This window comes from Gracilinanus agilis, chromosome 2 (genome assembly GCF_016433145.1).
Source record: "Gracilinanus agilis isolate LMUSP501 chromosome 2, AgileGrace, whole genome shotgun sequence".
NCBI classification, from domain to species: Eukaryota; Metazoa; Chordata; class Mammalia; order Didelphimorphia; family Didelphidae; genus Gracilinanus; species Gracilinanus agilis.
In genome coordinates, this window is record NC_058131.1 from 181008884 (window position 1) to 181027297 (window position 18414).

Consider the following 18414-nt stretch of genomic DNA (forward strand, 5'->3'; position numbering starts at 1 on the left):
CCCCCCCCCCCCCCCCCCGCTTGTTTCTGTGTGCAGCTGAGGTGGATTGATGCCCGGGCTATTTCCAGCTGCTCCCCCAGCTGCTGTGTGGGGCTCACCCCCGAGCGAAGTTTTAGTTTCTCTCTCTTGTTAGACATTCACTCCCACGCAGGAAAAAGGAAGCATCTTTTGTCAAATGTTGTGGCCACTTCCTTTTCAAAAGCCTCCAGCCAGCTTTGCGTTCCGCAGACCAACCGGGCTGTGATCGCTAACTGGGCTGACTCTACCCTAGGACCCGAGGTCTTATTTTTGTTTTTCATTTTCAGCCTTGGCTCAACTACTTTAGTTCTGTGCCTACTGACCCTCCCCTCCCCCCCCTTAGGAATCCCCAGTCCTAATTTTCCCTAGGGATCATGGGATCTTTGGCTTGATTCAGATCGGGGTCCTCAGGGAGGAGCCAAGCCTCCTCATCCCCCACTCCTCTATTTTCCCTTCTGCTCCTTGGGTCGAGCATCCTATCAGTGCTTCATGCCCTTCAGCCAGACTGCCTCTCTGTTGCTGTCTCTAGCTCGGTCAAGGAGTGTGATGACTGGCGAGCAGATGGCCTCATTCCACCAGCCATCGTCCCCCAGTGCTCTGGAGCGGCCCCTGAAGATAGGCTGGCTGAAGAAGCAGAGGTCCATCGTGAAGAACTGGCAGCAGAGATACTTCGTGTTAAAAGGTCAGCAGCTGTATTACTACAAAGATGAAGAGGATGCCAAGCCACAGGTACGATCCTGGGGGGATAGAGTATGGCGGGGGAGATCCCGGTGATGGCTTCTTGGATCCTTTCTTTGGTGGTTCTCTGCTGTAGGAGGGAGGATCACACACTCAGACTGGAAATCCGGGAAGGAACTAATTCTGCCTGCCCATTTTCCAGATTTGTAAACTGAAATACAAAAAAGGCAAAATGACTTGTCATGAAGGCATCTATTAAGTACCTACTATGTGCCAGGCACTGTGCTACATATTTCATTTCATTTGAGCCTCAAAACATTCTTTATGAGGCAGAGATGACTATTATACCATTTTATAGTTGAGAAAACTGAGTACTTAGAATAGTACCTGGTACACAGTATGGGTTTATTACCTGTTTTCTGACTGATTGAGACAGATTAAGTGACTTGTCCAGGGTGACAGAGATAATAAATGTAATGTGTTTGGCACATTATAGGTGCTTCATAAATGTTGACTGAGTGATTGAGACAGGTTAAGTGATTTGCTCAGGGTAATGCAGCTACTAAGTGTAATGTACCTGGCATATGGTACATGCTTAATAAATATTTATAGTTGAGAGGGGTTAAATGACTTGCCCAGGGTCAAACAGTTATGTGTAGGAGGCCAGATGAGAGCTCAGGTCTTCCTTACATTAGTCCCAAGGCTTTGTCCATTGTGCTCCTAAAAGTGGGGAGTAACACCAAGATGAAAGTTTGGGAGCTTCTAACCCCTGTTTTCAGTCCTTTTTAAAAAACCTTTACTTACTATCCCAGTAACAACTCCAAGACAGAAGGGCAAGGAATAGGCTAATGGGGTTAAGTGACTTGCCCAGGATCACACAACTAGGAAATGAACTTTCAGTCATTTTAGTAGTGATGGGGTTTACTGTGATGACTGAAGAAAGCAGAATCACAGAGTTTTGAGCTGGATGGGGCCTTAGAGATAACCTAATCAATGGATTCTTAATTGGGTTCGGTGCATTTAAAAAAACACACCACCACCTCATATCTTCTGTCTTAGTATCAATTCTGAGACAGGAGAGGGGCAAGGGCTAGGCAATTGGGATTAAGTGACTTGCCCAGGGTCACATAACTAGGAAATGTCTTAGGTTAGATTTGAACTCATGTCTTCCCACCTCCAAGCCTGGGGCTCTAACTACCATGTTACTTAGCTGCCCCTGTGAACTTTTAAAAATACAGTTATTTATTTATTCTTTTTAAACTCTTACCTTCTGTCTTAGAATCAATACTTAGTATTGGTTCCAAGTTAGAAGAATAGTAAGGACTAGGTAACTGGGATTAAGTGACTTGCCCAGAGTCACATAGCTAGGAAGTGTCTGAGGCCAGATTTGAACCTAGGACTTCCTCTTTGGGACTGGCTCCCAGTCCACTGAGCCATCCAGCTCCCCTATAAAATGTAGTTATTTTAATAGTGTTGGTTTCCTTTCTAATACTCCATATTTTATTTTTGCCTTTAAAAACAGTCTAAGAAAGGGTCCATTGGCTACTTCAGACAGCTAATGGGGTCCATGGTATGGAAAAGAGTTTAGTATTCCCAATCGAGTTTAATTTCTGCATTTTACAGAGAAGGAGACTGAGGCCCTCAGAGGGGAAAGCACAAGGTCACAAAGGTAGCAGACCGCAGAGCCAAGATCAGAGCTATGTTTTCTGAGTCCAAGGCCAATGTTCTCTTGACTACCCTTGTGGACGTAGGCGGAAGGAGATTAGATTTGGGTTTTGATCCTGGAGAGAGAGAGAGAGAGAGAGAGAGAGAGAGAGAGAGAGAGAGAGAGAAGGAAAAAAAAGCTAATTTTAGAAAAAGGATAGTTCTCTTCAAATCTAAATCGAGGAACTGAAAGTGAGTTGGTTTACCCACATGCTGAGGCCATTTTGAAGTTGCCTAGTTAAAAAAATAATGACATCTGGAGTTGCACCAGCTAGGGGGAAGGGCAACAGACACTCAAGCCTCAGTGATGACTTGCAAAAGGGCCAGAGATAGATCCAGACCCAGCCAGAAACCCAGCCCTCCCCACTTGCTCAATTTGACTTGGTGTTTGGAGGATATGCGATGGAAAAAAGTTGGACATGGAGTTGAAAGAATTGGATTTGATTTATTTTCTCTCTCTGGGCCTCTCAGTATCCTCACCTCTACAATGGGGAAAACAATATTCTTATTATCCATCTACCCCTTCACAGAATTGTTGTGCTCTGTAAGGAGCTAACAGAAATGGTAGTTATTATCATTATTTTTTTGCTGTTCTTTCCTTTCTCTGTGAAGAAGCTGGATGATGTTTAAGAAATGGTATAAGGGGCATCTAGATTAGCGCAGTGGATAGAGAGCCAGGCCTAGAGAGGGGAAGTCCTGGGTTCAAATCTGGACTCAGATAGTTATTAGCTCTGTGACCCTGGGCAAGTCACTTAACCCTAATTACCTAGCTCTTCCTCCTCTTCTGCCTTAGAACCAATACACAATATTGATTTTAAGACAAAGTAAGAGTTCTGGGGGGGAAAAGGTATAAGAACATTCCTGAGGCTAGAGAGGGACAGTAGTCTCAGTTGAGGCTACCTGAGAGTAAGGAAACCCTCATGGAGATGGGTCTGAGTGGGAATGGTCAGTGCTGGTCCCTTTCCCAATTAGCAGATTTCCTTACAAGTGAGAACTAAGAGCTTCTAGGATGACTTAAGAAGTCCAGAAACTGCTTTGTAAGCAAATGTCTCAGATGGGAAAGGAAACACTAAAATCACTAATTAATTAGTCAACTAAGTTGGAAAGCTCTTGTGGTGCTGTGGGACTACATTTAAAGTTCCTATCTGTCTGAACCATTAGCTGAAGACATCTTAGGGCATCAGCCTTCATAGGGTGTTCTATTTTTAATGGAATGTTCTTCATTTGGGCCTTAATGTACGTCTCCAACCAGAAGTTCAGACACTCTGAGATGTAGCAGAAGAGGTAGTTTTGTACAGGGTTGGTTGCCCACAGCTCCTAGGACAATGCCATGTAAGCAGCCCCCTAGACTGCCTCTTGGTATGAACGGTCCTTCTGGCTAGTCCATGCCATCTGTTTCAGCACCCAAAATGGGGTCAGGGCTCACAGAGTCAGGTTCCAGATAAACTGATGCTCAGGTTGGACAAACACGTGGTCTCCCAAATGGAAAATCCTCCTTACGGTCTGAATTGATTTTCTCAAAAAGAGAAAAGGGAGGATTTGGGAATGTTGCCGAGGGAATTTTCTATGCAGATATGAGCTGGACCAGACGGATGACTCTTTAGGTCTCTTCCACTTTCAAGATTCAATGATTCTGTGAAAAAGAAAGAGGAGAGAGGGAGTGGAGGAGAAATAAAGGAATGAATTTATAACTCAGATAACATGACTCCTGGGTTCTACTCTCAGATCTACGTGAACCTGGGGAACTAGTTCACTTTGTTGTTCAGTACCTAGTGTCTCCATTATTAGAAACACAGGATAAAAATCACATAATAAAGGCTTTGTAAATACTTCATTCATTCAGTCATTCATTCATAATCTTTGCCTTTGCCTTCAGGTAGACCATAGAAATATCCCTTATAATGATACTGTAAAATCATTGGATTATTGAAACATGCATTTAGAATTGGAAAGAGCCTTAAGTGATTATAGCATTCAAAATCTCTATATTATAGATGATAGATTACATTGACACAACTTTAAAAATCACACAGTTCTTTACATAGATTGTCTCATTTTCTTATCAAAACAAACTTGTGAACAGGTATGGTAAATTTTATCCTCGTCCTAATCTTACTAAGGTTTAGGTCTGGCCATTTCACTCAAAATCCCAGGATCTGAAGGATCTGCCATCTAACCCAGGTTATAGTCCCCTCTCAACCTAAATCTCTTCAATATTCCCCAATAATAATAATAGCTAGCATTCATAGAGCACTTAAAGGTTTTGCAAAGTGCTTTACATACACGATGTAATTTAAAGACTAGTCGTTATTTAGCCTCTGCTTGGCGATCTCTAGAGAGGGAATATTCTCCTTTACTGGAGGCAGACCAATCTGCTTTTGGAAAAACTGTTCTTGGGAGGAAGTTTTTTTCCTTACATCTAACCTAAAGTTGCCTCTTTGCACTAGTTTGCCTAATTTTGGACTCCGTAGTCAAGGATAACAGGTCTATTCCTTCTTCCACTTCAAAGTCCTTCAAATACTTGACCACTGGACTTTGACAACTGGAAGAGAGAGTGAGGCTGACGACTTTGCACAACTCCGCTTTACTTAAAGTCAAGGCATTACTTCAGGATGTCATTGGTCCTCTCTGAAAGGAAGGACAAACAGCCACAACAGCCATCATATATACCCACTAAGTTTTTTCTCCCTTGGGCCAAACATCTCACGTTCCTTCCAGTTATACCCATATGGCACAAATCTGAGGCTCTTCTTAATTCTGGTTGCTTTCTTGATGGGCACCAATCTGCAAATGTTCATTCTAAAATATGGGACCTAGTTCTAAATATGATACTCCAGGTAGGTTCTGATAAGGGCAGAATAAAGTGGAACTAATTCCTCATCTTACCAAAGTTTAGGGTCATACAGTGGCTGCTATGCTGTTGACGTATAGTGAGATTGTAGTCCTTTAAAACTCTCAGACCTGGGAGTCCTCATCTAGTGAGGTGTCACTCCCAGGGGGGTCAGGGAGCAGAGCAAAGCAGTGTTCAATTCTTGGACTCTGCACAAGGCACAGCTCTGCAAAAGAGGCCAGGTAGCCCTAATCCCCCTTTCCCTTGATTAAAGAGTGGTTTTATAACTAAAAACAAAACAAAACAAAAAAAAAAACTCTCAGACCTTTTCCAGATGTTGCCATATTCTCCATCTTATACTCGGAAACAAATTTTTTGAATTCATTTGAATTCAATTTCAATTTGAATCAACAGTTGTCCTCATTAAATTTCATTTTATTAGTGTGGGTCCAATGTCTTGGTCTTTTTGGCTCTTGAATCTGCCCTACAATATGTCAGAGATCCTTCTCATCTTTGCAGCTTTGCCTGTGCAAATTTGGTAATATTAATAATGGCTAGCATTTACGTCTTGCTTTCAGATTTGTAAAGAACTGCTTTACACATAGCATCTCATTTGATCTTCACGTTAACCATGAGGATTAATAACAAGAATAAAAAGTTTATATTAATATTATAATTTATATTTGTGGCAGGCTAAATGCCATACAAAATTATCTCATTTAATCTTTACAATGACCGTGAGAGTTAATAACAATGATAATAATAGTAATAACAGCTAATATTTATATAGTACCAACTATGCCCAGCACTGTGCTTGGCATTTTACATAAATATTATCTCATTTGAGCCTCACCACGACCCTGGATGGTGGGTGCTATTATTATCCCCATTTTATGGTGAAGGAAATTAAGGTAGGTAGAGGTTAAGTGGTTTTCCCAGGGTCACCCAGCTCATAAATGCCCAGGCTAGACTTGAATTCAGGCCATCCCTCCTCTCCATATTTAAAACTGGTATAGAAGCACAAATAGAAGCCCAGTTGGTGAAGAGGCAAATTATTCTTCTGTGGTGTAGAAAGAAATATGCAAGGAAGCATCATGAAGGAGAATTCAAATTGGAGTTCAAGGCCTTGGGTTTGAATATGGTCTCTGCTACCTACAGCCCCAACTCTGGCTCTCAGCTTTCTCTACTGCAATATATATGAGGAGGTTGGGCTGGTTGGTCCTTGAGTTCCCTGCCAACTCCAAATCTGTGATCTTTCTGGTTTCTTCTAGCTGAAAATCCCATTATCCTTTGCTATGACACTTAAGTTCTTTTCCACATCAGTATTTGTAAAATAAAATAAGTTTAATAAGTGATTTATTTGTAAAATAAAATAAGCTTAATAAGTGATTAAAGATATGATTCTTCATCTACTTAGTTCTTATTTAAAATTTAAACCCACGTGGTCCTAATTGTGGTCCTGCAGTAACACCAGGGATAGAGGCTTTTGCTTATGAGTAGGAAAACTGGTAGTGAATTGATTTGGATTAACTTCATGGCCTCTAGCAGTTAAGGACTTGGCCCATGAAGTCTTCCTCTAAAGTATTTGTCCTTTAGGTCTGGCCTAAGGAGAGAGCCCCAAAGCAGTGAGCAGTCACAAATACACTCTATTACAAATAATCTCTGCAAGTTCCCTTATTTGTGACCTTACTTTATCCACTGGCTCATTCCTTTTGGTTTTTCCTCCATCTCTGAAAAGCCTTCACAGGCTCCAATCATTCTCTCAATCTGTTTTCTTGTCACTCTCCTCACTTCAGCAGACAAACTCACAGGAAAAAACAAAAACAAACAGCCAATAGTCAAGTATTTTTACTTTCTCACATCCCACTCACTTTTTCTTGCCCCCTTGTAATTTGACTTTTGATGAAACCACTGGGCAGAAACTGCTTTCTTTAGGGTCACCAATGACGTCTTTATTGCTTTGTTCTGGCTCTCATCCTTTTGACTGATAATTGCCCCATCCCCACTCCCATCTTTCTGCACATTAACTTGCCCCAAGGTTTTCATGCTCTGTTAAGGTCCTGAAGACAACACACTCATTCTAACTTTCCCCCCGAATTTATTTGATTTTTATCAGTCTCTTTTGAAGGGTTGTCATCCGTGTCATGCCCCATTTGTGGAGAGTTTTGTCTTGGTTCCTCTTTTCTCTCTACAGTCTTCATGATCTCATCAGTCCTCTTGGGCTCCATTATGTAAAGAACTTCCAACTCTACCTATCCAGTCCTCATTTGTCCCTAACCTCTAGGCCCTAATCTCCAATTGCCTGCTAGATCTTTCTGGAGATCCGTTGGGCATCTCAAACTCAGTATGTCCAAAACAAAAATCATTATCTTTCTCCCTAAACCCAGCCATCCTGCTAATCTCTTTATGTCTTTTGAAAGCATTGGCATTTTTCTAGTCCTCTAGGTTGGTCATCTTGTCATCTATATGAATAGTCCTTGACTTTTTAAAAACTTCTCTCAGTTCCCATTTAAAGTCTCTTATCAACTCCTGTCTGTTTTTGTTTCCACAACATCTCCTCCAGTTGGTCCCATTTCTCTGCTCATCCTTCAGCTCTTCTAGTTGAAAGTCTCATCATTTCCCACATAGATTTTTGTAATGGCCTCTTTGTTGGATTCTCTCCTTCTAGCTTCTCTTTTTTCTAATCCATCCTCCACATAGCATTTAGCATGATATTGCTAAAGTATGGGTTTGATCACATCACTCCCTCTTTATCTATCTATCTTTCTATCTATCTATCTATCTATCTATCTATCTATCTATCTATCTATCTATCCATCTATCCATTTATTTATTTATCCATCTATTTATTTATTTATTCACCAACTTATTCATTTATTCATTCATTCGTTTGTTTGTTTATTTAAAACCCTTACCTTCTGCCTTAGAATCAGTCCTGTGAATTGGTTCCAAGGCAGAAGAATGATAAGGGTTAGGCAATGGGGGTTAAGGGACTTGACCAGGGTCACACAGCTGAGAAGTATCTGAGGCCAGATTTGAACCTAGGACCTCCCGTCTCTAGGCCTGGCTCTCAATCCACTGAGCTACCCAGCTGCCCCCATCATTCCCATTTTAAAGAAACTCTATTAGCTCCCTTTTGCCTCTTGGACTAAGTCTAAGCTTCTTTGGCATTTAAAACCCTTCATAAGCTGCCTCCAATCTAATTTTCTAGGGTTGGTAAACATTTTAGCCCATTTTCCATTATATATATTCCTCACATATTATACCACACTCAAACTGTCTTACTTGTTGTTTCTTATAGATGAGTCTTCATTTCTCACCTTCAGGCTTTGGCACAATCTATTCCTCAAGCCTAGGATTCTTTCCTTCCTCACCTTAGAATTCCAAGTTCTTATCAAATCTCAGTTCAAATGCCATATTATGGTCTTTCTAGATTCCTTAAGTTGTTAATTCCCTTTTCCTTAAAATAGATTTTGAATATTTTCTTTGCATCCTGTTTTTACTTTTCTGAGAACATATTTCATCCCTTCTTTGGAATTTAAGCTTCTTGAGGGAAATAACTCTTTTGCTATTGTATTTATCTTTTCATCACCTACCACAGTGCCTGGCACCTAGCAGATACTTAAGAAATATTAATTGATTGAGGGAAATTACTCTCTTGCTGTTGTATTCATATCTCCAGCACCTAGCGCAGGGTCTGGAACATAGTAGGTACCTATTAACTGTTAAATGATTGAATTAGGGAGAAGACTTTCTTACTTTTGTATTTGTATTCTCAGTGCCTAGCACAGTGCCTGACACATGATAGGTGCTTAATAAATGTTAATTGATTGAAGGAAATGCGTCTCTTGCAGACAAGATGATGATCTGCCTTGGTGGAGAGAGTGTGCTCACCTGAAGTTTCCAATACTTTTGAAATTGTAAGAGTTGGAGGGATCCAAAAAAAGTGACTTTTGGCAAGTCATGTCATCTTTCAGGGCTTTATTTTTCTCATCTGTAAAATGAAGGATTGAGTTCGATGATCTCTAAAGTCCTGAGAAGGAAAAGAGAGGGAATAAACACATACATTATACCTACTATAAGCTAGACATTATGCTAAATGCTTCTTAGAAATATTATTTCATTTGATCCTCATAGTAACTCTGAAAGATAGGTTCTATTATTATGTACATTTTATAGCAAAGGCAGACAGAGGTTAAGTAACTTGACTAAGGTCACCCAGATGGTAAGTTATCTGGGGCTGGATTTTAGTTCAGTTCTAAGCCCAGTGCTCTATCCACTGTGCCACCTAGTTGTCTCTGTATGAATTGGAGCCAGCAGGTTACATTAGAAAACACTTGTGGTTTAGGTGGATACATAACAGGTAAGGAGAAAGAGGGTAGAGTCTGGAGAGATTTGGGTCTAGAATGAGGAAGGAAGGAAGTCCTCTACTATTTACCAATTATTGTTGACTTTTTTGGGGGTTATTACCTAAGGGATCATCAAGAGTAGGATGCAACTAAAATAAATATCCCTTTTAGTCTCCCAGGAAAACCTCAAATGGGATCATGAAGAGTCAGACATGACTGAAAAATGGCTGAACAACAAATAGGATTTAGAGTTAGAGGAACCATAGAAACCATCTAGTTCAACTTTCTCACTTTCAGAGGAAAAGCCTGAGAACTTCCCCAAGATTCCAACCCAGGCCCTCTGACTTTAAATCTAGCTCTCTTTCCATGCATCATACTGACGGAAAGCATTCGGCTGGGAACTCTTCTCTAAAGTGCCTTTGTTTATGCTTACAGGGCTCCATGTATCTACCAGGAGGTACCATCAAAGAGATTGCCACGAATCCAGAAGAAGCTGGGAAATTTGTCTTTGAAGTAATCCCAGGTGAGCAGCCATACACTGGTGGAACCCTCCCTGAGTTTGTCATTCAGTTGCCCAACTCATTTATTTCACAATAATTTAACCAATCATTGTGTCAGTGAGTCCTTTTCAATAATGATGATAAAGTAATAACACATTTGTATAAAGCTTTATGATTTAGAAAGTACTTTCTATACATTATCTTATTTGAATCTGAAACAAACCTATGGTAAGGAAAGCAAGAAATGCTCCTGATTCTAGAATTTAGGAAACGGAGGTTCCTAGAATTTAAGCTGTGACTTGCAAAATTTCATGTAGCTGTGAAGTGGCAGGGGAAATACTGAAACTTAGGTTTTTTGATTCCAAATCTAGTGGTTTTTACACAAATCATTCTTATTTTCCCTTCCCACAACAGGAGGGAAGGAAGGAAGGAAGGAAGAAAGAAAGAAAAAAAGAAAGAAATAAAGAGAGGAAAGAGGAAGGCATGGGAAAAGAAAGGAATGAAAGAAGGAAAAGAAGGAAGGAGGAAAAAGAGGGAAAAGGAAGAAAGGGAGAAAGAAAGGAAGGAAAGGAGAAAGAAAGGGAGGGAGTAAGAAGAAAGGAACAGGAAGGATAGAGAGAAGGAAACAAGAAAAAAGAAGAAAGAGAGGGAGGGAGAAAAGGAGGAAGAGAGAAAGGAAGAAAAAGGAGAGAAGGAAGAAGAAGAATGGAAGGAAAGAAGAAATGAGAAGGGAAGGAATAAGGAAAAAGAAATGGAAGAAAGAATATAAGAAGGATGAAGGGAAGGAAGGAAAGAAGAAAGGAGGAAGAATAAAGAAAGAGAGAGATGGAAAGAAAGTAGAAAAGAAGAAAGGAATGAAAGAGAAGAGAAAGAAGGAAGAAAGAAGAAAGAAGAGGGAAGGACAGAAGGAAAGGAGAGAAAGGAAGAAAAGAAGGAAGGATAGAAAGAAGAAGGAAATGAACAAAGGAGAAAGTAGAAAGGGATGAAGAAAGAAAAGAAGAAAAGACATTTACCAAGCACTTACTATGTGTCAGATCTATAGTAAGCACTAGGAATACAAAGACAAATGATCAAGAAAGGCAGTCTTTGCCTTCAAGGAGTTTCTATTCCAATGGAGGGACACAGCTCATATGTGGAAAGTGGCGGAGACATAGAAAAGATCCCCACACAGGTCAGTACAGCAGACTAGGTGAAGGAGGTGGTTATGGGAGAGTGCTGAAGGAAAAGTGTGGTAATTCGTAGTTGGGGCTCTTTAGCACTAGAGAAGAAAAAGGGGAAATAAGGTAAGGAAGAGAGAGGCAGAGAAGAAAGAGAAAGAGACAGAGAGAGAAACAGAGAGACAGACAAAGACAAAGAGAGAGACAAAGAGGAGACAGAGAAAGAAGGAGAGAGGCGAGAGAGAGGAAAGGGGAAGAGAAAGAGGGAGAGAAAGAGATAGAGGAAGAAAGAAGAGGGGAAACAAGGTGAGGCAGAGAGAGGCAGAGAAGAAAGAGGGAGAGACAGAGATAGCGAAAGACAGACAGAGCAAGACAGAATCAGAGAAATGGGGACAGAAAGACAGAGTGAGCATGTGCTTCATTCAACAAATGCAATTTAAGAGAGCTTTATTAGGCATTTAATATGTCTAAGGCACTCTAGTAGGTAGCTGGTTGAGGGTGGAGATGGAAGGAGGTGATATTACTTCATCTTTCAGCCCTATAGATATCAATGAGATCATGGCTTTTGTGAGGAAAGCACTTTGTAAACCTCAAAGTGCTATAGAAGTATGTGTTTATTTTTTAAATAGTCAAAAATATTTTATTTTCCCAATTCCATGTAATAACAATTTTCAACATAAGTTTCTAAAATGATAAGATCCAAATCGTCTCCTTCTCTCGCTTCTCTCCCCCATCTCAGAGGAGTAAGCAGTTTGATTTGGATTATACCTGTCCTATCAGTATGAGTGATTATTATTATTACTGTTTGGCTTCACTTGGGTGATCCCCAAATCAATGTGGGTATAATTTCTCTGGTTTCTAATGTCATGAGAGCTTGATCTATCGATCAATTAGTATACATTTAGTAAGTGCCTATCCAGTCTTCTCTCCCTTTGCTGGTCCTAGCATCTCATGATTATTTTTCTTCCTGCAGCCTCATGGGACCAGAATCGAGCAGGACAGGACCCCTACGTCCTCATGGCCAGCTCACAGTCAGAGATGGAGGAGTGGGTGAAATCTATCCGAAGGGTCACTGGAGCGCCGTCTGGAGGTACTGACCACTGAAGGTCACTCAGGGACAAGACATTTGATGAGCTTTATCCATCATCAGGGTATTATGGGGGTTCGAAGGAAGGCGAAGCCAGGTCCACACCCCTTTGAGAAGCATACAATCTAGCTGAGGGTACAGAATGGATCCAGGATCCAGTGAGAGAGCATCTCTCCGAAGTGAGCTGATAGACTTGCTCCTTTGCAAAAAGATTTAAAGTATGTCAAAGAGCAACCTTTCTGGGAAGTAGGAAGTTAAAACATTTTTATCCCTATTTTACAGTTAGGGAAACTGAGGCCCAGGGAGGTTAAAGGTCTTAGGATCCCACAATTCATAATCGTTGCAGTCTGGATTCATACCCAGCTTTCTTACCTCCAAGCTTCTGTTGCCCAAACTTTCATCACTTGGTCATTAATTCTATCCCTTTGATTTAACTAGCAAGGTCATGGTTGTGTGGGATAGGTTGTGTGCACATATTCTGTGGGAAGCCTCAGGAAATGTGTGATCAGAGGAGAAAACTCCTCTGGCCTGCTCTTTCCCCTTTGTCTTTCTTTTCTTTTTTCTTACAGTTGCCTATGAGAGAGGCATCTCTCAGGAACTCTTACCATTTGGCCACATGGTTCCCTTTTTCATGCCTGGCATGGAGTTGAGAGGTTACATCCCGACTCTCCAAGGCTGGGACTAGGGACTTTCCTCTTGGACATATGAATCCCAAGAGATCTTAAGAGTATAGCAGAGGTCAGAACAGGGTTTGGCCTGGGGTGAGGATCTATCACATGCCTGGGGAAGAAGCAGCTGGGAGCTACCTGTGCTATCACCCATTTGGCCCAAGAGAAGAGTTCCTAGACAGTGGTCAAATTCTTGGTGCTAGCCTTGGGGAGGCAATGGCTAATTGGTGAAAATTCCCAAAGATAACCTTTCTAGTAAGGTCAAGGGTCTTGATTTCTGGCCTCCTAGCTGGAAAAGAGGGGTTTCCTAGGCAATGTGATCCCCAAATTTATCCTTTCAGCAGGTAAGGGGCATTTGAGGGACAATACCCTTCTCAGGATTTGCCCCATGAGCAACCCCAGGGTCAAGAATTTGGTTGTTTTAAGGGAAATTCTTTAGCAGTACAAGAGGACTGAATTGTCCCCTTAGCCCCCAGTGCCAGGAGGAGCAGTTACATAGGACTAAAGTCATGAAATGGGAGGAGCAAGTGATGGTGGGACTTTACCCTCAATTGTGAGAATTTCTCAGGAGAGTCCTTCTAGGAGTCTGAAATCTAAGAGGCTTTGAATCTGGACTAGGAAAGGATAGATTCTTGGATTGTACTGCTCCCTAAAGCCCACTTTTACGCCTCAGAGGACAGATCCCCAGATTCATAGATGTAGAATTTCTAGAATTCTAAAGAGGCAACTCTCAGGAGCGTTTACTATTTAGCCACATGGTTCTCTTATTCTTGCCTGGCATATGGTTGAGAGGTTATGTCATTGCTCCCCAAGACTGGGACTAGGGATTTTCCTCTTGGACCATATGTATGAGGGTCGGGTAACTGATTAACTGATATATTCTTCTGACTCAGAGTTGCCATTGAAGTAGGAACTTCTCCCAGGACTCAGGTCTGCTCTTAGCTGTTATGATCTCAGGAACTCTTCAGAAGACAAAAGAAAAGGAGAGGCCCAAAAGGGTCTCTAGATTCTTCTTTATAGGTCATATCAAGGTTGCTTCTTCCAAAATTGTTTTTCCTACAACATTGAGGGTCAGTCAGTTCACCTTGGGGATAGCCCCTATCAGTGAAACCCATCCCTTAGGGAGGTGCCAAGTGGCTTATCTATACCATCTATAAAATGTCATAAAGTGAAAAAAAAACCACCTTATTTTCCTGCAAGCTTTTCAAGATGGTGGCAGCAATGGGAGAGGGAAGTTATGGATTCCTGGATCAAGTCCCTATACTTATACTAAATACTTCTATTTTTATAAACTTTAAAGCATTACACACACAAATTCTTATTTTTTCTGAATCTTTCTAATACAATAGAGCCCTTCCCTATGGGAGAAAGTTTGCACTAGTGGAAAGAATGTTGGAGTTAGAGTTAGAGGATCTGGGTTTAAATCCTGCTAGAATAACTTTGGGCAAGTTACTTAATTAGTCTAGATTTTAGTTCCTTAGCTGTAAAATTGAAGAGGCTAGACTAAATGGCATCTAGGAATGTGTTAAGCTCTAAATCTATGGGGGAGGCAACATATGTACACATGAATATACATATATACACATCTAAGGTATGCGCATCTATATATGTTTACATAAAGTACATACACAGATGAGTATTTATGAAGCATGTACACACACATATATAAATATTCAAGGGCAATAATTCTAAAATGAGGTTAATCAATTAAATAATCAACTTATTAAACATGGCATAGTGGCTAGAGTAGTCCTAGATGACTGGGGTTCAAATGTGACTTCACATATTTAGTAGCTGTGTGACCCTGGGCAAATCACTTAATTCTGTTTGCCTCAGTTTCCTCATTTGTAAAATGAACTGGAGTAGGAAATGACAAACCACTCCAGTAGTATCTCTGCCAGAATTCCAAATGGAGTCATAAAGAATTGGACATGACTGAAATAACTGAACAATTTCCAGAAAAAAATGAATCAATTATAGATTTTACAAATGGAGATTCCTTTTAAGACTGAGAGTCTATGATTTGTTCACCACCTTGTTTTTTACAAATAGGGAAACTGGGGCCAGCTGGATGGCTTAGTGGTTTGAGAGTCAGGCCTAGAGATGGGAGGTCCTGGGTTCAAATCTGGTCTCAGACAACTTCCTAGCTGTGTGACCCTGGTCAAGCCATTTAATCCCCTGACTACTTTTCTGCCTTGGAACCAATACACAGCATTGATTCTAAGATGGAAGATATGGGTTAAAAAAACAAATAAGGAAACTGAGGACGAGAGCGGATATGTAATCAACCCATAGAATATGAACTGAATGGATAATGAAATGTAAAACAAAGGTATCATACATTTTAATTGTATTTCCTGGCAGCTTTGTGTTCAGTATTTATAAGCAGATCTGTGTGGAGGTATGATGGGAGGTGGATATGGGATGAGAGAGTTAGTAGGAAGAAAACAGGGAATAGTTGAGAAATGTGGTTTCTATAGCAGAAGATAAATCTGTAGAGTGTATGCTTTGATGATTTCGAAGTCACTGAATGCAGATATAATAGCCTCAGGAATGGAGGACTGTGAGGCCACAGAAGGAAATTATTTTTGATAGGGCCTGGCTTGAATTCCTCCTTGCCCCTGAGTCTCGGGAACACAATGTTAGGACTCAATATGGCTAAAATAGGGGAACTAGATGGCACAGTGGATAAAGTTGGCCCAGATTTAGTCAGAAAGACCCGAGTTCAAATTTCAAAATCAGTGGGTGAGAGAGCTGCACCTCTTGTCTTCTGTCCATTGTCCCCACTTGTGATCTTTCTTTACTTTCTTTGAAATCCCTTCATCTACTGATGTTTGAAACTCATCCAGAGTAATTTGAATCAACAGGAGAATGTGATCAGTCAGCAGGAGAACACTGGGGTGGGAATGGAAAAGAATAGAGGGCTAGGTACTAAACTCAGGTCTCTCTTGTCCCACGGGCTTGGGGTTTTGATTTGATTTGAGATGACAAATTGTTTAGATAAGATCCAGGAATTCTACACCTCTGAGTAAGTACAGGAAGTGCAACAAATCCTGAATTGGAAGAATCTTAAGGGAAAAAATTATGCTCTTTAATACATGAAGATATGATAAATGTCCTCCGTGTCAGGAAAGAATGTTTTGAGTTCACACCAACCCATGCTTTCTTTCACTTAGTCCTAAAACACAGATCTGGGAGCCAAGTGGCAGTACTTAGGGAGGTCAGTTGCCTTTTGTGGAAAATGTGCTGTGTTTAGATTTAGGAAATGAGTTCAAATCCTAGCTCAGCTGTTTACTATTTAAGTATCTTTGGGCCAGTCACTCTATCTCCACAGTCTTCATTTTTTTCTTTTGTAAAATGGGGTGAATAACCCTATACTACCTACCTTGAAATTTGCATCCACTGCTTCCTGCATTCCCAGTGAATTTAAAAGCTCCTCCAGCACAATTTGAATGAAATGAGAGTGTGGTCTGGCAGGCTGAAAATGGCCTTGGATCTCTGTTTGGGATAGAATAGATAAAGTGCCAGACCTGGAGTTAGGAAGAGGAGTTCAAATCCAGCTTGAGACATTTACTAGCTGTTATGACCCTGGACAAGCCACTTAACCTCTAGATGCCTAGGAGGTGGCTAGGTGGCAAAGTGGATAGTGCTGGACTTGGAGTCAGGAAAACCCAAGTTCAAATCCAGCCTCAGACATTTACTAGCTCTGTAAGTGACTTAACCTCTCTCTGCCTCTGTTTCCTCATCTATGAAATGTAAAATAACAGCACCCACCTCCTAGGTTTTTTTTTTTTTGTTTGTTTGTTTGTTTGTTTTTTCAATTTTAAACCCTTAACTTCTGTGTATTGGCTCCTAGTTAGAAGAGTGGTAAGGGTAGGCAATGGGGGTCAAGTGACTTGCCCAGGGTCACACAGCTAGGAAGTGTCTGAGGGCAGGCTTGATCTTAGGACCTCCCATCTCTAGGACTGGCTCTCAATCCACTGAGCTATCCAGCTGCCCCCTATATCATATATTAATTAAATTTTATGAATTTTAGTTGTTGAATCAGGTGAAACCATTCAGGTACTGCTTCAGGTTCTCGTCCTATGATATATAAATTTCAGATAAATTTCAGACCTCTAGAGTTTCAGACCAAAAGAACACCAAAAAGGTGCGGATAATTATGAAATGATTTGGATGTTAATGAACTAACCCCAAGGACACAGATAAGCGTTGGTTCCTCCAAAACCCTATAAAACGAGACCTCCAGTTCCTCATCTCTGTCCCCCTAGCACTTTTCCATCTCCATCAAGCCCCTGCTCCCAATGTTAACCCATTGTTATGTGACTGATATTCTCTACCCTGTCTCCTCTCCATCCTCTTCCTTATCCCTTCATCATCCCATTTCCCCATCCCTAGCCATTCCACCTACATCCATACCACTAGTAGCCCCTTGTTCCTGTGCTTTATTAAAGTTTGATTGCCACCCTATTTCCCACTGCCAGCCATGATCTTTTCTGTCAAGTACCCAAAGAGATGGGCACACCTGCCTCTATTTCATAATTTCATAAAGTCAATCTTATAGGATTGCTGTGGGAAAATGCTTTGTAACTTTTACTGACTAGAAATCCTAACCCAACTATAACTTCTCTGCCAGAGGTTTAGAGATTTGCCCATGGCCCATTTTGCAAGAAAATCTGAGGGGCAGGATTTGATTACAGGTGTCCAGCACTTAAAAACCCCCAACAAAAGCCCTTACTTTCCATCTTAGAATCAATACTGTTATAATTATAGGAGGTCTCTTGTATCTATTTGAGGTGGTAGAAATGATGTACAGAGAGGAATAAGATGACCCTTCTCCTTTATAACAGTTGCCCAGGCAGGATCCTCAGGTCAAAAGAGGTTTATCCTTTAGGACTCACCTGGGGTTAATTGATATATTGATTTGGGCTCTTCAGCTAGGATAACGATGATATTCTGACTGCGTTGTCTCCCTTCCCAAAACAAGCTTTGAAACTGCTTTAGGAAGGTACTTTAAACTTTATATATTAAACAGGAAGGATAAGGGTAAAGGACTGTGGTACAGGAGACCCTACTTTAATTGTTACTAATGAAACTCTCAACTGCTGGCAAATAAAGAATCAATGTAGCTTCCCTCTGATTCAGCCTGGCCAGGACTAAACCAGAGTAGGTAAACTGCTGGGAAATCTTCAGCTTCTTCTTCTGTAGATCTTCAGCCTTAACAGTTGAGTTATGTCCACCCTTTCCACCCTCTTCTTTGTCTCCTGCCCACTTCCCGGATCCCTCCCGGGCCCTGGGAAACCTAGATATCTAGATGATGAAACTCCTAATATCTAGGGGCAGTAGACACCAAGGTGGTGGTCAAGTACAGGTTGAAACGGTATCTCAAGTACAGGAAGAGTTTGCAGAGAGATGTTTGCACC

General features: G+C 41.0%; 1 protein-coding gene across 2 annotated transcripts in view; it reads left to right on the forward strand.

Annotated features, from left to right (window-relative positions):
- The first annotated feature begins 251 nt into the window (after positions 1–251).
- The window catches only part of ARHGAP25 (Rho GTPase activating protein 25), a 48732-nt gene continuing 30569 nt past the window's right edge, over positions 252–18414 (forward strand). The window contains exons 1-3 of one of the 2 annotated variants that reach the window (XM_044663583.1): positions 252–747; positions 10015–10102; positions 12210–12326. In XM_044663583.1, the coding sequence (XP_044519518.1) occupies positions 508–747; positions 10015–10102; positions 12210–12326 (445 nt within the window). In that variant the 5' untranslated portion in view covers positions 252–507. The remainder of the gene's footprint in view (positions 748–10014; positions 10103–12209; positions 12327–18414) is intronic. The other variant, XM_044663584.1, reaches the window with a different exon arrangement.